At 37.7% G+C, this 18,997-nt stretch overlaps 1 protein-coding gene across 4 annotated transcripts in view; it reads left to right on the top strand.

Annotated features, from left to right (window-relative positions):
• The first annotated feature begins 1,512 nt into the window (after positions 1 to 1,512).
• The window catches only part of gmeb1 (glucocorticoid modulatory element binding protein 1), a 35,128-nt gene continuing 17,643 nt past the window's right edge, over positions 1,513 to 18,997 (top strand). For 2 of the 4 annotated variants that reach the window (XM_061908374.1, XM_061908371.1), the window contains exons 1-6: positions 1,551 to 1,698; positions 5,133 to 5,300; positions 6,475 to 6,527; positions 6,623 to 6,738; positions 15,323 to 15,426; positions 17,035 to 17,174. In XM_061908374.1, coding sequence (XP_061764358.1) covers positions 5,179 to 5,300; positions 6,475 to 6,527; positions 6,623 to 6,738; positions 15,323 to 15,426; positions 17,035 to 17,174 — 535 coding nt within the window. In that variant the 5' untranslated portion in view covers positions 1,551 to 1,698; positions 5,133 to 5,178. Of the gene's footprint in view, positions 1,699 to 1,728; positions 1,877 to 5,132; positions 5,301 to 6,474; positions 6,528 to 6,622; positions 6,739 to 15,322; positions 15,427 to 17,034; positions 17,175 to 18,997 lie in introns of those variants that run through there. The other 2 variants (XM_061908373.1, XM_061908372.1) reach the window with 2 other exon arrangements.

Here is an 18,997-nt window from a genome sequence, read left to right as displayed (position 1 = left end):
ATGTTGGTACTCGGAGAGCCAAGTTTTTTCTGAGGTGGTGCGAGGTGGAAAAAGTTTGCGATCCAGCGCTGTAAACCAGTGGTTCTCAAATGGGGGTACGCGTACCCCCTTGGGGTACTTGAAGGTATGCCGAGGGGTATGTGAGATTTTTTTTTTTAAATGTTCTAAAAAAAGCAACAATTCAAAAATCATTTATAAATACATTTATTGAATTATATTTCAACAAAATAAGAATGTAAGTTCATAAACTGTGAAAACAAAATACATCAATGGAATATTCAGGGGGGCGGCATGACGTAGTGGGTAGAGCGGCTGTGCCAGAAACCTGAGGGTTGCAGGTTCGCTTCCCACCTATTGACATTCAAATCGCTGCCGTTGTGTCCTTGGGCAGGACACTTCACCCTTGCCCCCGGTGCCGCGCACACTGGTGGATGAATGATGAATGAATTACTGGTGGTGGTCGGAGGGGCCGTAGGCGCAAACTGGCAGCTACGCTTCTGTCAGTCTACCCCAGGGCAGCTGTGGCTACAGATGTAGCTTACCACCACCAGGTATGAATGAATGATGGGTTCCAACTTCTGTGTGAGCGCTTTGAGTATCTAACAATACAAAAGTGTGATATAAATCTAATCTATTATTATTATTATTAGTTGTGTCCTTGGGCAAGACACTTCACCCTTGCTCCTGATGGGTCCTGGTGAGTGCCTTGCATGGCAGCTCCCGCAGTCAGTGTGTCAATGGGTGAATGTGGAAATACTGTCAAAACGCTTTGGGCTCCTTGAAAAGGTAGAAAAGCGCTATACAAGTACAACCCATTTGACAGCTACATTTTTTTGTGGACATGTTCCATAAATATTGATGTTAAAGATTTATTTGTTTGCGAAGAAATGTTTGGAATTAAGTTGATGAATCCAGATGGATCTCTATTACAATCCACAAAGAGGGGACTTTAAGTTGATGATGACTTCTATGTGTAGAAATATTTATTTATAACTGAATCACGTGTATATTTCAACAAGTTTTTAGTTATTTTTATATCTTTTTTTCCAAATATTTCCAGAAAGACGACTACAAATGAGCAATATTTTGCAGTGTTATACAATTTCACAAATCAGAAACTGATGACATAGTGCTGTATTTTACTTCTTTATGTCTTTTTTTCAACCAAAATTGCTTTGCTCTGATTAGGGGGTACTTGAATTAAAAAAATGTTCACAGGGTACATCACTGAAAACAGGTTCAAACCACTGCTGTAAACAATATAACAGTGTATAAATATGAATTAGGTAACAATGTAACGATTAAAAAAACAATAAAACATAGGTATTTCTAAAGATAAACGCTGATCTCATCTTAGCGATCAGACTGTTACCTTTAATTTGGCACCCTCCCCAAACCTTGGATGCAAGGTTAAAGTAGCACTAAATACTCAAATACATTCATGAATTTGTCTTTTTTTACGGTTTATTGTATTTACTGCAGCGGATTTAAAAAGTTGTGCGTGACAAGGCGGTCTGTTATGCCGGAAGTATACTCACTTTTGTCGACCGCGCATGCGCACCATCTTAGAAACCTTGAGACGCAATTCAACTCATTCGGTGAGCAAATATATGTTAGATGTAAAAAAACATGTGTAGTGGTTAGTTACCCAAACGGGTGTACGGCGTGAACAACACGTTAAAGTGTGCAGCGAGAGTTGTGAGTATTTTCTCTTTTTTTTTTTTTTTTTTTTTTTTTACAAAATGGAGGGCTTGCGTCGCCTGCTTGTCCGCCGTGCGTGGCGCCGCACGAGAGACGTCATTCCAGCGGAGAGTTAAAATGCTGCGTTACGGAAGGACGTACGTCTCATAGATAAGGAGCACGTAACGGCCACACGGTAACGCCTGCTTTAGTTTAGCCAGAGTTCACTCGCGTTCAGGTCGTCCACTCGTGCAAATATAACAGAGGCATTGTGTTTGTCGTAATGGCTTCCACATTTAAACACTCCCAGTGAACACTGCGTCTTATTCTGGCATCGAACGCGGTTTCTTGTGTCACTAAAGTTCATGGAAATAGTTTTCGCAAAAGTAAAAACTCCAAAACAAACGTGACGTGCACTAAATATCAATACAACGGTTACAAAATGATATGCATCTCTTAATGAAGTTGACTCCTCCATATTGTTTTTCTACTCTAGTTTTTACATTTTTTTCACGAGCAAAATATTTGTGTTTTTTACACCAGTGTTTTGCAACCTTTTTTAAACCAAAGCACATTTTTTTCATTAAAAAAAATAATGTGAGGCACACTACCAGCAGAGTACCTAAAAAAATTTAACTCAACAGCCAATATTGACAGTGAAAAGTCGTTCTCGAAGTTTTTGGACATGAAGTCGAATCATAATCAAGCATGCATCACCATCTCTTGTCTCAAAGTGGGTGTACTGTCACTGTTGTAAGCATTTCACAATACCAATAGCGCGCAACTTGCAAATTTAATGTAAAATCAAATGTTTATTGGATTCATCACTATACACCAGGGGTCACCAACGCGGTGCCCGCGGGCACCAGGTCGCCCGTAAGGACCAGATGAGTCGCCCGCTGGCCTGTTCTAAAAATAGCTCAAAAAGCAGCACTTACCAGTGAGCTGCCTCTATTTGTTAAATTTTATTTATTTACTTACAAGCTGGTCTCACTTTGCTCGACATTTTTAATTCTAAGAGAGACAAAACTCAAATAGAATTTGAAAATCCAATAAAATATTTAAAAGACATGGTCTTCACTTGTTTAAATAAATTAATTTATTTTTTTACTTTTCTTATTATAACTTTCAGAAAGACAATTTCAGAGGAAAAAATACAACCTTAAAAATGATTTTAGGATTTTTAAACACTCTTCTCTCCTGACAATTTAAATCAATGTTCAAGTAAATTATTTTCTTTTATTGTAAAGAATAAAAAATACATTTAATTTAATTCTTCATTTTAGCTTCTGTTTTTTCGACGAAGAATATTTGTGAAATATTTCTTCAAACTTATTATGATTAAAATTCAAAAAAAATATTCTGGCAAATCTAGAAAATCTTTAGAATAAAATGTAAATCTTATTTCAAAGTCTTTTGAATTTATTTAAGAATTTTTGTTCTGGAAAATCCCCGATTGTAGCTGAGATAGGCGCCAGCGCCCCCCGCGACCCCGAAATGGAATAAGCGGTAGAAAATGGATGGATGGAAAATCTAGAAGATTTTATCTTTTTTAGAAATATAGCCTGGTCCAATTTGTTATATATTCTAACAAAATGCAGATTGTATTTTAACCTATTTAAAACATGTCATCAAAATTCTAAAATGAATCTTAATCAGGAAAAATTACTAATGATGTAGGGACGGCGTGGCGCAGTGGGAAAGTGGACGTGCGCAACCCGAGGGTCCCTGGTTCAATCCCCACCTAGTACCAACCTCGTCACGTCCGTTGTGTCCTGAGCAAGACACTTCACCCTTGCTCCTGATGGGTGCCTTGCATGGCAGCTCCCTCCATCAGTGTGTGAATGTGTGTGTGAATGGGTAAATGTGGAAGTAGTGTCAAAGCGCTTTGAGTACCTTGAAGGTAGAAAAGTGCTATACAAGTGCAACCCATTTATCATTTATTTAAATTATTTATTAAAGTTTTTCAAAAAGATTCGAAATGGCTAGTTTTTCTCTTCTTTTTCCGGTTGAATTTTGAATTTTAAAGAGTCGAAATTGAAGATAAACTATGATTCAAAATTTAATTTTCTTTTTTTTTCCTGTTTTCTCCTCTTTTAAACCGTTCAATTAAATGTTGTTTTCATCATTTATTCTCTACAAAAAACCTTCCGTGAAAGGGAAAAAAATGTACGACGGAATGACAGACAAAAATACCCATTTTTTTTTTACATATATTTAGATTTATTTATTAAAGGTAAATTGAGCAAATTGGCTATTTCTGGAAATTTTATTTACGTGTGTATCAAACTGGTAGCCCTTCGCATTAATCAGTACCCAAGAAGTAGCTCTTGGTTTCAAAAAGGTTGGTGACCCCTGCTATACAGTGTACATCCACGACTAAACTACTGACTAAACTACTACCAAGTGTGGATTCAGGCCCGGTGGCCTATTTCAAGTTCCAGGTAACCCTACATGATTATATTTTGTAAATAGTAAACCAAGTTGTGGTAATAGTTTAGTCAGTAGTTCTGTCGTGGATGTACACTGTATAATGACGAATCCAATAAACATTTGATTTGACATTAAATTTGCAAATTGCGGTTGCGCATTTTGCAAATTGCGCGCCATTGGTATTGTGCTTACAACATCCCATTGGTATTGTGCTTACAACATCACCACCTGTCACATCACGCCGGGACTTATTTTGAGTTTTTTGGTGATTTCCTGTGTGTAGTGTTTTAGTTCTTGTCTTGCACTCCTATTTTGGTGGCATTTCCTGTTTTTTTGGCATTTTCCTGTAGCACTTTCATGTCTTCCTTGAGCGCTATTCCCCGCACCCGCTTTGTTTTAGTAATCAAGACTGTTTAAGTTGTGCGGATGCTATCCTTTTTTGTGTGGACATTGATAATTGTCATGTCATGTACGGATGTACTTTGTGGATGCCATCTGCTACACACGCTGTAAGTCTTTGCTGTTGTCCAGCATTCTGTTTTTGTTTACTTTGCAGCCAGTTCAGTTTTAGTTTTGTTTTTCATAGCCATCCCCGAGCTTCAATGCCTTTTCTTAGCGGCACTCGCCTTTTGTTTATTTTTAAAGTTAATTTTTGGTTTAAGCGTTAGATACCTTTTTACTTGCACACTGCCTCCCGCTGTTGTCTGCATATTGGGATCAGGACAAACATCTACAAAGCAATTAGCTACCTGCTGCCACCTACTCTGCCAAGCTCTATACAGCACAGACACTCAACAACGGCACATTTGTGGATCATAACGCAAAAAATATTTTCAACCGAATTAGCTGAAATTACATAATCTCCCACGGCACATCAGACTGTATTTTACAGCACACTAGCGCGGCACAGTGGCTGAAAAACACTATTTTACACGAAAATTTACTTTTTACATTAGCAGTACAATGTTTTCTTAAGGCTTGCAAGATAAAATGGTATCTTTTTTTGAATCCTTTTTCAGCAACATGAACATAGACTGTAAATGCTCATAGCAGCGCAACAGTGGGATGGCAACCACTGAGGATGTGAGCATGTCCACGGAGCAGGTGGTGATGGTGAAGACGGATGGTGAGCCTGATGATCTGAATAAAACCCAAGTCATCCTTCAGCTCCAGTCCCTTACTGCTGGGTGAGTACCTTTTATTCAACGATGATGTCATAGAATTAGTGATGTTTGTTTTCAAAAGTTTTGACAACGTTCCTGCAGACCAGCAAAAAAAACAATCAATCAATACCCTTTATTTGAACAGGTAAAAAACCTATTGAGATTGAAATATCTTTTTCAATGACCTGGCTGAGGGCAGCAAAACAAAATTACATAATTTTATACAGTTTTGGTAAAAAAGTTTGCATACAGTAAATTTGTAAATAACATAATGCTATGGCTGTATTGAGTTTACAATAATTTCTACGACTATTTTTTTTATGACAGAGTGATTGGAGCACGTACCTGTTGGTCACAAAAAACATTCATGAGGTTTGGTTCTTTTATGAATTTTTTGTGGGTCTAATGAAAATGTGACCAAATATGCATGGCTAAAAGTATACATACAGCTCTGTTAATACTTGGTTACATGTCTCTTGGCAAGTTTTACTGCAATAAGCTGCTTTTGGTAACCATCCATAAGCTTCTGGCAAGCTTCTGGTTGAAGCTTTTTTTTTGACCACTCCTCTTGACAAAATTTGTGCAGTTCAGCTAAATTTGGTGGTTTTCTGACATGGACTTGTTTCTTCAGCATTGTCCATATGTTATCAATGAGTTTTAAGTTAGTTTTTTGGAAAGACCATTCTAAAACCTTAATTCCAGCCGGATTTAGCCATTTATGCACTAAACTATTCCCTCTGATGTCTTTTGAAGTTTTTACCAAAACATTGAAACCAAAAATCGCGTTTTCTAAGAGAAAATCAGGTTTTTATTTTTGAAAAAAAAATTACATACTGTCATGTCCAAGCAATGTGAATTTCTGAAGAAAACTGGTTGCACTGGATTTCATTTTGCTGTATCAGATATTTGGACACACATTATTTTCATTACACTTCACAATTATGCACAGCTTTGTTTTCATATTTCACATAAAATGCCAATAATATACTTTTACCTGTATCTTTTTGATACAACAAAACGTGGAAACTTTTGCTATCTTGCGTGGAAACGGTCACATTATTTGAGTTTAGTAATGTTTTCAAATGCGTTTTAGGACGAAGGTTCAAGGCAAATGTATTTACTATAGGTTTTGACAATATTTGACTATCGCTAAAAAACTTGACATCAAAAAAACAAAAATTTTAATGTTTTGTTTCAGAGATGAGCCTGCTGAAATAAATGCATCTGTCACGACTGATGAAACACATCCAGGTAAGAAAGGGTCACAATTCTAAAGGGACAAATATCTTTTATGAACTTGTCCGCATCAACATGGTCACTCACATGGATTGTTTTCATCCTTGCAGAAGATGCTGAGGAAGTAGATGTTGAAGATGGCTGCCCTATAACATGCGGTGACAGTAAAGCCATGTTGCTGGTGAAGAAGTTTGTATGCCCAGGAATCAATGTAAAATGTGTAAAGGTTAGTAATGTCGTGTAGATGTGGAACTGTAATGCAATGCTGTATCGTAGAAGTGTTACAGTACACTAAAATCATGGTTCAGTACATTCCTCGGTTTTTAAAATACAAAACATAAAAAGCTTGTACAGTAGGGCAAAAAAGTATTTAGTCAGCCACCCATTGTGCAAGTTCTCCCACTTAAAATAATGACAGAAGTCTATAATTTTCATCATAGGTACACTTCAACTGTGAGAGACAGAATGTGAAAAAAAATATCCAGGATTTTTAAATAATTTATTTGTAAATTATGGTGGAAAATAAGTATTTGGTCAACCATTCAAAGCTCTCACTGATGGAAGAAGGTTTTGGCTCAAAATCTCACGATACATGGCCCCATTCATTCTTTCCTTAACACGGATCAATCGTCCAGTCCACTTAGCAGAAAAACAGCCCCAAAGCATGATGTTTCCACCCCCATGCTTCACAACTCAGTATTCTTCTTCCTCCAAACACAACGAGTTGAGTTTATACCAAAAAGTTCTATTTTGGTTTCATCGGACCACATGACATTCTCCCAATCCTCTGCTGTATCATCCATGTATCCATTTTGGTATAAACTCAACTCGTCGTGTTTGGAGGAAGAAGAATACCGAGAAGCATCCCAAGAACACCAAACCTACTGTGAAGCATGGGGGTGGAAACATCATGCTTTGGGGCTTTTTTTCTGCTAAGGGGACAGGACGATTGATCCGCGTTAAGGAAAGAATGAATGGGGCCATGTATCGTGAGATTTTGAGCCAAAACCTTCTTCCATCAGTGAGAGCTTTGAATGGTTGACCAAATACTTATTTTCCACCATAATTTACAAATACATTCTTTAAAATTCCTATAATGTGAATTCCTGGATTTTTTTTCCCACATTCTGTCTCTCACAGTTTAAGTGTACCTATGATGAAAATTACAGATCTCTGTCATCATTTTAAGTGGGAGAACTTGCACAATCAGTGGCTGACTAAATACTTTTTTTCCCCACTGTATGTAAACAGGGGCTTCACGGTGGCAGAGGGGTTAGTGCGTCTGCCTCACAATACGAAGGTCCTGCAGTCCTGGGTTCAAATCCAGGCTCGGGATCTTTCTGTGTGGAGTTTGCATGTTCTCCCCGTGAATGCGTGGGTTCCCTCCGGGTACTCCGGCTTCCTCCCACTTCCAAAGACATGCACCTGGGGATAGGTTGATTGGCAACACTAAATTGGCCCTAGTGTGTGAATGTGAGTGTGAATGTTGTCTGTCTATCTGTGTTGGCCCTGCAATGAGGTGGCGACTTGTCCAGGGTGTACCCCGCCTTCCGCCCGATTGTAGCTGAGATAGGCGCCAGCGACCCCGAAAGGGAATAAGCGGTAGAAAATGGATGGATGGATGTATGTAAACAACAACTTTGATCATTTTTAAAATGGAACATAAAAAACTGAAAGCGGTATTAATAGTTTCAGCTCATTGACTGGTTTGCCGTATCTACTGACCAATGGCGGGACAATGCTTGGGTCTTACTCACTTGTCTATTCCATTTATGTATTTCACCAGCAGGCGTGGTGCTCCTAAACCAGAGACTTTAATGACTGTAAAGTGTTTTTAAGCTCTTGACTTCTCTTTGGTAACCATGACTTTCACCATAAATAAGTTTTTTTTTAACAAATAAGTGCATTACTCCATAAAAACTGTGTGTCTGACCCTTTTAATGTGAAAATTAAGTGAGGGACAGGAAGTGGGCTTTGCATCACATCACGCCATGGACGTGTGGTCAAATGACACAGCTGAGACAGATAGATAGATATTACTTTATTGATTCCTTCAAGAGAGTTCCTTCAGGAGAATTAAAATCCTTCAGGAAAATAAAAAAAAAGACATAGCCATAATACAATTTTTTACAAATAATAATAACATACATATTCATATTTGTCCATTAAACAGGGTTATATAACTGTATTTTATTTATGATTAGAATCATTTCTTAAAATGTTCTTAAGGAAAGAGTACAATTTTCACGTTTCCCGATGATATACAGGGCAGAAACCTGGTATGAGGCTTCCGCTATTGTCTGTCCTAACACATTAGTGCGGAAGCAAATTTTACTAGTTTAGTGCACTACACCTAGTCTCGGGTACACTGTACAAATACAAGGTAGAGACCAGACGAGGCAGTGGGGAGTATTTAAGCTGAAGAGTATCTGAGTTTTCCTACTAGTCAGCAACTTAGCAGCACTGGCTCAGTGTAGGAATGGGTACCAACCGGAACCACCGGGTACTGATTAAATCGAACGGTACCATATTTCGGTACTTTGTTGCACATGATGTCACATCCCGTTGCGGACTTGGCAACGGCACATTTCCATAATTGGTCATCAAAACTACAAGTCTGACCTTGTTTACACTGCAGGTCAATTCCGAAATGTATTCTCAAAATTTTACACAATACCCCATAATGGCAATTTTTTTTAAATGTATTTATTAAAAATTAAAAAAAATCATTTACATGATTATTTACAGCCAATACTTTTTTGATGCACCTTTGGGAAAAATTATAGCCTCATATCTTTGAATATGATGCCACAAGCTTGGTACTCCTATCTTTTGGGCAGTGGAGCCAATACCTCTTTGCAGCACCTCTCAAGCTTCCATCAGATTGGATAGGAAGCTTCAGTGCCCAGCCATTATCAGATCTCTCCAGAGATGCTTAATCAAATTCAAGTCTCGGCTCTGGCTGGACCAATGAAGAACATTTACAGAGTTGTCCTGAAGCCATTCCTTTGATATAATGGCTGTGTGCTTAGGGTTGTTCTCCTGCTGAAAGATGAACTGTCGCCCCAGTCTGAGTTCAAGACCAATCTGGAGCAGGTTTTCATCCAGGATGTCTTTGTACATTGCTGCATTAATCTTTCCCTCCATCCTGACTAGTAGAGGTGTGGGCAAAAATCGATTCGAATACGAATCGAATCAAATACGTTGTGCGATTCAGAATCAATTGTCATTTTTTTAAAAATCGATTTTTATTTATTTTTTTATTTTTTAATCAATCCAACAAACCACTACACAGCAATACCATAACAATGCAATCCAAATCGAAAACCAAACCTGACCCAGCAACACTCAGAACTGCAATAAACAGAGCAATTGAGAGAAGACACAAACATGACACAGAACAAACCAAAAGTAGTGAAACAAAAATGCATATTATCAACAACAGTTTCAATAATAGTTATAAATTCAGCATACCAGTGATTAAAAATCCCTCATTTACATTATCATTAGACATTTATAAAAAAAAAAAAAAAGAACAATAGTTTCGCAGTGGCTTACACTTGCATCGCATCTCATAAGCTTGACAACACACTGTGTCCAATGTTTTCACAAAGATAAAAAGAGTCATATTTTTGGTTCGTTTAATAGTTAAAAAAAAAATACATTATTGCAATCAGTTGATAAAACATTGTCCTTTACAATTATAAAAGCTTTTTTTTTTAAATCTACTACTCTGCTAGCATGTCAGTAGACTGGGGTAGATCCTGCTGAAATCCTATGTATTGAATGAATACAGAATCATTTCGGATCCAAAAAATATCGTTTTTGAATCGAGAATCGCGTTAAATTGAAAAAAAAATCGATATATTATCGAATCGCGACCCCAAGAATCGATATAGAATCGAATCGTGGGACACTAGGGATGCACCGAAATGAAAATTTGTAGCCGAAGCCGAATAAAATTTAAACGCTTGGCCGAATACCGAATAATGAATGCAGTTTTTCACAATTTTTTTAATATTGCATAAATAGCCTAGAATAAATATTTAGACATGTTTTTCAAATAAAGTAATTTTTTTATTGAATATTGACATTTTTTTAATATTCCAGTAGCATTTGCTTTTCAAAAAAAGCACAAAGTTTTTCATTTATATTAGGCCTTCAAACAAAAGATGCATTCCAAAAAAAAAAAAAAGTGCATTAAAGTGGATAAACCCACAACAAATGAATTATTGTCCTTTTGGCAAAAGTCTGCTTAGCCACAGTAGCTATGCTAGTAATGTAAACAGAAGGCGCAAGTAAATCTCGATTAAGTGTGTGCTTGTAACCTCTTACACTTATACAGGTAGCCTATACAACAGGCTAATAATGTAAACAGAGGCCCCACTAAATCTCAATAAGTGTGTGCTTGTAACCTTATACACTTATACAGGTAGCCTACACAACAGGCTAATAATGTAAACAGGCGCCCCACTAAAGAGTGTGTGCTTGTAACCTCATACACTTATATAGGTACACAACATATCCCAACGCCACCGCGTCACTGCACGTTGGTTGATTGCGTCACCGTGTCAAAAAATTGCGTCACACGCCACTATTCGGCCTTGTTTTTAACTCATTCCACCTAAGGCCGAATGTGGCTTTTTTGCCATATTCGGCCGAATTTATTCGGTTACCGATTAATCGGTGCATCCCTATGGGACACCCAGAGATTCGCAGCCCTACTGACTAGTCTTCCAGTTCCTGCCTCTGAAAAACATCCCCACAGCATGATGCTGCCACCACCATGCTTCACCGGAGGGATGGTATTGGCCTGGTGATGACCGGTGCCTTATTTCCTCCAAACACGACACCTGACATTCATGCCAAAGAGTTCAATCTTTGTCTCATCAAACAAAATAATTTTGTTTCTCGTGGTCTGAGAGTCTTTCAGGTGTATTTTGGAAAACTCCAGGAATGGCTATACCAAACAGGCCTGATTGGTGGATTGCTATAGATAAAGTTGTTTTTCTGGAAGGCTATTCTCTCTCCACAGAGGAATGCTGCAGCTCTGACAGAGTGACCATCGGGTTCTTGGTCACCTCCCTGACTAGGTCCCGTCTGCCCCGATTGCTCAGTTTAGACGGTCCCAGTGGTTCCAAACTTCTTCCATTTATGGATGATGGAGGCCTTTGTGCTCCTTGGGACTTTCAAGGCAGCAGAAAAATGTATGTACCACTCCCCAGATTTGTGCCTCGAGACAATGTCTTAGAGGTCTAGAGAATAGAATGGACTTTATTGTCATTATATATGCATATAACGAGATTAAGGACTCCAATTTAAGGTGCGGTAGTGGAAACAAATATGGAATAAAAATAAATCACACAATGAGTAGTAAAGATAGAAAATAGGAATTGAAATAAACAGACTACTATACAATAAAACAATAAGCATTTACAGTCCTGTACAATATAAAAAAACAATATACAAAATACTGTACAATATACAAAACAGAACGAGAGTAATAAAGTAACAATCAGTTTCGGATGTATTGCACTAAAAGGGTAATATTGCACAGTAGGGTATTAGGGTAGGATATTGCACGGGGGTTAATAGGGGTGAATTATGAGTTCAAGATGGTGACAGCTCTGGGAAAGAAGCTGTCTCTGAGCCTGTTTGTCCTGGCTCTGATGCACGTGTAGCGCCTGCCCGATGGTAGCAGGTTGAACAGGTGGAAGCAAGGGTGTGTGCTCTCCTTGGTAATGTTTTTTGCTGTGTTGAGGCAGAGGGAGTTGTGTAAATCCTCCAGAAAGGGGAGGGGGCAGCCAACGATTTATTTGTGCAGAGTTTATGACCCTCTGAATTGCCTTCCTGTCTGCTTCAGTGCAGCTGGTGTACCCCACTGTTACGCAGTACGTCAGCAGGCTCTCGACATTGAATAACATTGAATGCCAGTTCTATGATTAACTACATTCCTCTATAATGTGGATAAACAGCTCTGATTAATTTCTTTATTAGTTAAAATAAAACTGGTTTTGTTTAATAAAATGCTTCCCCAACAATAGAAGTATCCAACACTTAATTTGTACATCTGTACAGCAACTATGGGCATCTACACCAACAATATGATTTGTCCAAGTGGCTGGATGGGACAGATTAAATAAAAAAAATAAAGACATTAGATTTAAAAAAAAAAAAATCAAATAAGAATCATTATTAATCTGAAAATCATTTTTTTGACACTCTAATAGACAGGTGTGTGACTTTCCAAATGTTTATGTTCAATTAACTGCAGTTACCACAGGTTCAGTTGTGGTAAATTAATTCCAATTAAGCTGTCGGAAGGATGATCAGTTGAAATAGGATGCACCTGTTCTCACCTTTGAGGTTCATGACAAAGGCTGTGAATACTTATGTATTTGTGACTTCTTAGTTTTTTTTATATTTTAATACATTTGCCAAAAAAATCTCTAAAAATATATGTGTCACATTATCATTATGGGGTATTGTTAATAGAATTTTAAGGATAAAAATGGATGTATTCCATTTTGGAATAAGGCCGAAACATAACAAAATGTGAAAAAAGTGAAGCGCTGTGAAAACTTTCCAGATGCACTGTATATCGAATCAAAATAACAAGGGGGTAATGGCTCATCAATCTCCATTATTCAAACATAACAACAGCAAACTTAACCGTCTGTGCGCATTCACACAAAGTCTCATTGTTTCGAGCCAACACGATAACAACCATAATGCTACAATAAAAAAAACAAAAAATATTTTTCTCTTGTGTTGACGAATACTTGTGGGGGTTTTTGAACACTCTGAGATCACCTGACAGTCTCTGCTAGCATTAGCACTAGTGATGGTAAACGTGTTTTTTTTTTTTACTAACTCGGCGGGTACCTGTGAGTAATTCACCAAGGAGAATCGATTCACTTGATTCACTCATCACAAAACGCATGTGCAAAAGCTTGCACATGGTTCAGTTGTTTCAGTTTACTTCAAACATGCATACGATAAAATATAATGCATCACTTATTTCCAGTTGTCTCATTACTGCAAGTCCAAAAAGGAGTTGGAAAAAGCAGCGCTCATTTAATCCAACTGCTTTTTATATCATAGCAGTTTTATCGTATTTCTTTGTTCTCTGTTTGTAACAAAACAGTGAATAAGTACATATGCTTTAAGTAAGTCAACAAAAATAAATACATAAATAATCATTATTTCCTTTTTTTTTTTTTTAAAGGTTCAAGATGTTTATCATAATTGTTCTTTGTATTTTGTGAACACTTGTAGTTTGAACAGTCTCTCAAACTGAATAATGTTATTACTTTGTTTGATTTCCTCACTTAATCCATTCCATAATTTAATTCCACATACGGATAAAGGTTTTTAGTGTTGTACATGCTTACAAATGTTTTAAATTAGATTTTTCTCTCGAGTTATAGTTCTTCTCTTTTGTTGAGAAGAATTGTTGTACATTCTTGGGTACCAGGTTATAGTTTGCTTTGTACATTTCGCTGTTTGTAAATGCACCAAGTCGATGAGTTTCAATATTTTTGATTCAATAGATAAAGGGTTTGTATGTTCTCTATATCCAACATTATGTATTATTATAATTGATCTTTTTTGTAACACCGTTATTGAATGTAGTGCACATTTTTAGTTGTTTACCCATATTTGTACACAATAACTCAGATATGGTAACACTTGAGAGAAGTACTGCAGGTACGTAGTTATTGCACTTTATGGCTCACCCCCACTTGATTCACTTAATCCACTTATCACAGAGCGTATGTGCAGAATCTCACACAGGATTCACTTGATTTACTTAGCACAGAGCACATGTGTAGAACGTTACACATGATTGGCGACAGCACACGTCGAGTCGTCAACTGTCACATACATAAAACATTTTTCTTATTAATAATACCTGCAAAAGTTATTGCAAGTTACTCACTAGTTAGCACAAATTAGCATTGTTGAGCAATGCGTCATTTGCTTGTGTGAGAGTGGTGCCATCTCCTTCGCTGTAATCAAGGCATCTTTTTCCACGTGGTCGATAAAATCCTACAGACAGGGTGCCACAAGCCGTAGGCTAACTAGCTAAAACGTTAGCTCAAAGCAGTTGCACAACCCGAAAACTATACAGCGAGACTGTAAGAGTTTGGATACATTAAAAATGTTTCTGATAACACAAAGGGATATCTAAGACAGGCTGACACAGCTCTGACTGACGCAAGGTACGACAAGATACGCCACCACCAAATCAGCAAAAAATGCGCCATTTCCCATTTCCTTACAGTACTCCTTGCAAACAGTCCTTTTAAGTCCAGCCCTGATTGTTTGTACGTTTTAATATGTCGACCTTCCTTTATGCAAAATTTCTGACTTCTGTTGATTTTATGAAACTTTTTTTTGTCACACCAATCAAAGCATTTCTTTCGTATTCACTTCCTTTATCTTATTGTGAGTTACTCTAAGAAGCAAATCCAAATGTTTTGAAGCCAAATATAACATTCTATTATGATCACGGCAGTAGTTAACAGAGCAGGCTTACATTTCACTCACAGAAGACGAAAGTGAAGTCAGAAAGACCTACAAACAAGTAAAACTAAGGGGTGGCTGCAAAGTATTTCCAGGAAGCAAACTCAGAATGTTTGAAATAAATGGGTTTTAGATATCATGCACTCATTGACGGACTATTCTTTCTATCCATATTTCAAATCCATTGTGGTAGTGTATTAAGGCAAGATCATAAAATACCACTGGTCTCATTAAGCAAGGTAATCATGGATACCTTTACTTACCAATACTCTTATCCTCAGTATGAAGATCAGCTGATCAGTCCGAAGCAGTTTGTACATATTTCTGGAAAGGCTACACTGAAAGACTGGAAACGAGCAATCCGAATGGGCGGCGTCATGTTAAGGTGAGCAATGTTTGTAAAGTGCACTATAATCTGACTGCATTGTTCTTTTTTGGAGTTTGTTAAAACATTTGGTAAATATTTGGTGTTTTTCATGTCCTCAAGCAAGCTAATGGGAGTAAAAATTACTCGGCCACTTCTACGTTTCCTGTCTCATGCTGGCCACTGTTGAAAGTTGTTATAAATTGGGCTTCTGTGCGTTTACATGTGGCATCATTTCACAATATCAGGGTTTGCCCTACATATAATTGATTGTGGCGTGGAATCACTGCAAAAAAAACCCTGTATGAATATATAGCCTATTATTTATCAATTAGTGATGTACCAAACATTTGGCAACTTTGATCATCAAAACAGCACTGCCAAAACAGGTTGTTGTGTTGTTGTTGGCAAGACGCATGCAATTGTGTGGAGGAGAGGCAGCACACCTGCTATGTGGGTGTACTTTAATATATCCGAGTCATACCCGCAGACAGCCCGGGGGGCCAGTGTTGCCGGTAAAACCATACTTGGAATCTGCACAAGTCCTGAAAATTTGAACATTCCATCCATTTCTACCGCTTGTTCGTTACCGATGGACAGTACAAATATTTTTTTATATAGCGCTTTTTCAATAGTGACTCAGAGTGCTTTACGTAGTAAACCCCGAGCAGGTGGGTAAAGTATCCTGCCCAAGGACACAACAGCAGTGACTAAGATGGCGGAAGCAGGGATTGAACCTGTAATCCTCAAGTTGCTGGTACGGCCGCTTTATCAACCGGGCCACGCAGTCCCAAGAAATGCCGTTTGGAATTTGCTCCCAGTTGTGACGATTTACATCTAGTGATGTCAGCGAATATTGCCATGTAAAAATTCACAGTAGATATTTGAATAGATTCAACCATTTGCTTACATTTAGGAGCGCTAGTTTCAGCTATTTTATCTTACGATGTGTAATGAAACATATTTAGCAATTTGTCGTCCTGCAGGAATGATAATTATAAGAAAAATTGTTTGTCATCATGTAGGCAAGGATTTGTGATTTAGAAGTAGCTAAAACACTGCGGCGCGACAGTATCCGCAAGTTTGCTATGTTTTAGGCACCAATTGCAGAGAGACTCCTTCTAGGTTATAGCTCCACATTTATTGTTAGTTTTGAAGCCATAATATGTCCATTCTCCCTATTCTGTTTCCACACGGTTTCCGCTTGTAAGTGCTCCGAGTGTGTTTACTCACATGCGCATCTGCTTATATTACCAGCAAGGCCACCACCGCGTGCCGTCATGTCCATAAAAAAAAAAAAAGTACCTGTGTTTTTCAAAGGCAGTTTAGTACCTTTTTTTCATTCATTAGTACCACGGTACTTTATTAATACGGGTATACCGTACAACCCCACTGTGTCTTTTCTTTTTCTACCAACAAAAACAGTGGTGCTTGGATGAATGTAACAATTAGCTAAAATAGCTCCACTTCATAAACTGGACTTCCATCTTTGTACGTGAAGAAGCGGTTTTATGTCGTCTCGTTGCTTTGCAGTGATACAGCTGTAGCAAATCAACATACCTATAAAGTAAACCCTTGTTTCCTCTTTTAATTTTCAAAATATTGAATATTTTTTTCCACTTCCTCTAGGAAAATAATGGATTCAGGCCAGCTTGACTTCTATCAACACAGTACGTTGTGTACAAACACTTGTCGAAGCACCAAGTTTGACCTCCTAATCAACAACACACGGTTCCCACCTGATGGCAGTGGACTCACATCTTCTCCGGGTAGGTATTATTATTATCGTGTCATGTCTGCTATCAAAGGTTAGCTTATATGTTCATCGTGATTATATTTCCCCTGATATAAAAGACTAACAATAACACAATGAACCCTGATAGAAGGTGGAATTTATTAATATTGCTTTTATAGTAATTTTTGCAGGAGTGACAGAATACAGGGAGTTTAGCGTCTGGCGGTCCCATAAATGACATAATAATTAGGGATGTCTCGATTTGATATTGACATTAAATATAAGTCCAATATCAGCAAAAATACAATTACTGTATTGGATTATTTCAATTTGCAGCTAAAGTTTCCGGTAAAAGATTTCCGATACAAGCAGTCCTGCAGCGTGTTTAACTGTGCAAAGCTGGACAGCCAGCTAAACAGCTGCAATAAGCACACAAGGTTTGTCTTTTCCTGTATCTTTAAGAATATTACAACATGTAAAAGTACAGATTAGAACACAAGCTAGATATATGTAATGAGTGTCCTTAATTGAACAATATGGCAGTCTATATACATTTGACAATATGGACAAGTATCAAATAAATATAGTTAACTATTATCTATAGATACAAAGTCTCCAAAACCGAAGCAAATTAGTATAGAAAGTATCCAGTAACAAACATGTCTGCACAATTCCACCGGCTGCGTCATTAGCTTAAAGGGGAACCGCACTTTTTTAAGAATTTTCGTTCAGAATCATTATAAAAGACATGACGACGGTTACATTTTTTTAATGCATTCTAACTCATAAATAAAAGTCCACCTACAGTAGAGCCAAATGGAGGTCCTCTATTCCTCCCATAAAACCCAATAAAAAAAAAACATCCAAAAAGCGCCAACATTACTTAATTTACATTTTGTGACTTAAATATTAACCAAGTGTTAGTTATATTGTTATTAAAAGCTCTAACACAGACAAACTATTTATAGCGTGACGTGATCACAATCTTGCGTGCCAATGTCTACATGATCGACTAATGAGCTGCTTCCTCGTTTTCTTTCTCGTCAAACGTTATACTAGATCATACAAACCCCGATTCCATATGAGTTGGGAAATTGTGTTGGATGTAAATATAAACGAAATACAATGATTTGATGTTCAAACTGATAAACTTTATTTTTTTTTTGCAAATAATAATTTACTTAGAATTTCATGGCTGCAACATGGGAAAGGGCATGTTCACCACTGTGTTACATTACCTTTTATTTTAACAACAGTCAATAAACGTTTGGGAACTGAGGAAACTAATTGTTGAAGCTTTGAAAGTGGAATTCTTTCTCATTCTTGTTTTATGTAGAGCTTCAGTCGTTCAACAGTCTGGAGTCTCCGCTGTCGTATTTTACGCTTCATTATGCGCCGCACATTTTCGATGGGAGACAGGAATGGACTGCAGGCGGGCCAGGAAAGTACCCACACTCTTTTACTATGAAGCCACGCTGTTGTATCACGTGGCTTGGCATTGTCTTGCTGAAATAAACAGGGGCGTCCATTATAACGTTGCTTGGATGACAAGATATGTTGTTCCAAAACCTGTATGGACCTTTCAGCATTGATGGTGCCTTCACAGATGTGTAAGTTACCCATGCCTTGGGCACTAATGCACCCCCATACAATCACAGATGCTGGCTTTTGAACTTTGGGCCTTTAACAATTGAGGGTTATTTTCCTCTTTGTTTCGGAGGACACCACATCCACAGTTTCCAAATATAATTTGAAATGTGGACTCGTCAGACCACAGAACACTTTTCCACTTTGCATCAGTCCATCTTAGATGAGCTCGGGCCCAGCGAAGCCAGCGGCGTTCCTTGGTGTTGTTGA

This window comes from Nerophis ophidion, linkage group LG08 (assembly GCF_033978795.1).
Source record: "Nerophis ophidion isolate RoL-2023_Sa linkage group LG08, RoL_Noph_v1.0, whole genome shotgun sequence".
Taxonomy (NCBI): domain Eukaryota; kingdom Metazoa; phylum Chordata; class Actinopteri; order Syngnathiformes; family Syngnathidae; genus Nerophis; species Nerophis ophidion.
The sequence above is the reverse complement of the archived record's forward strand: the minus strand, read 5'-3'. Positions and strand labels throughout refer to the sequence as shown.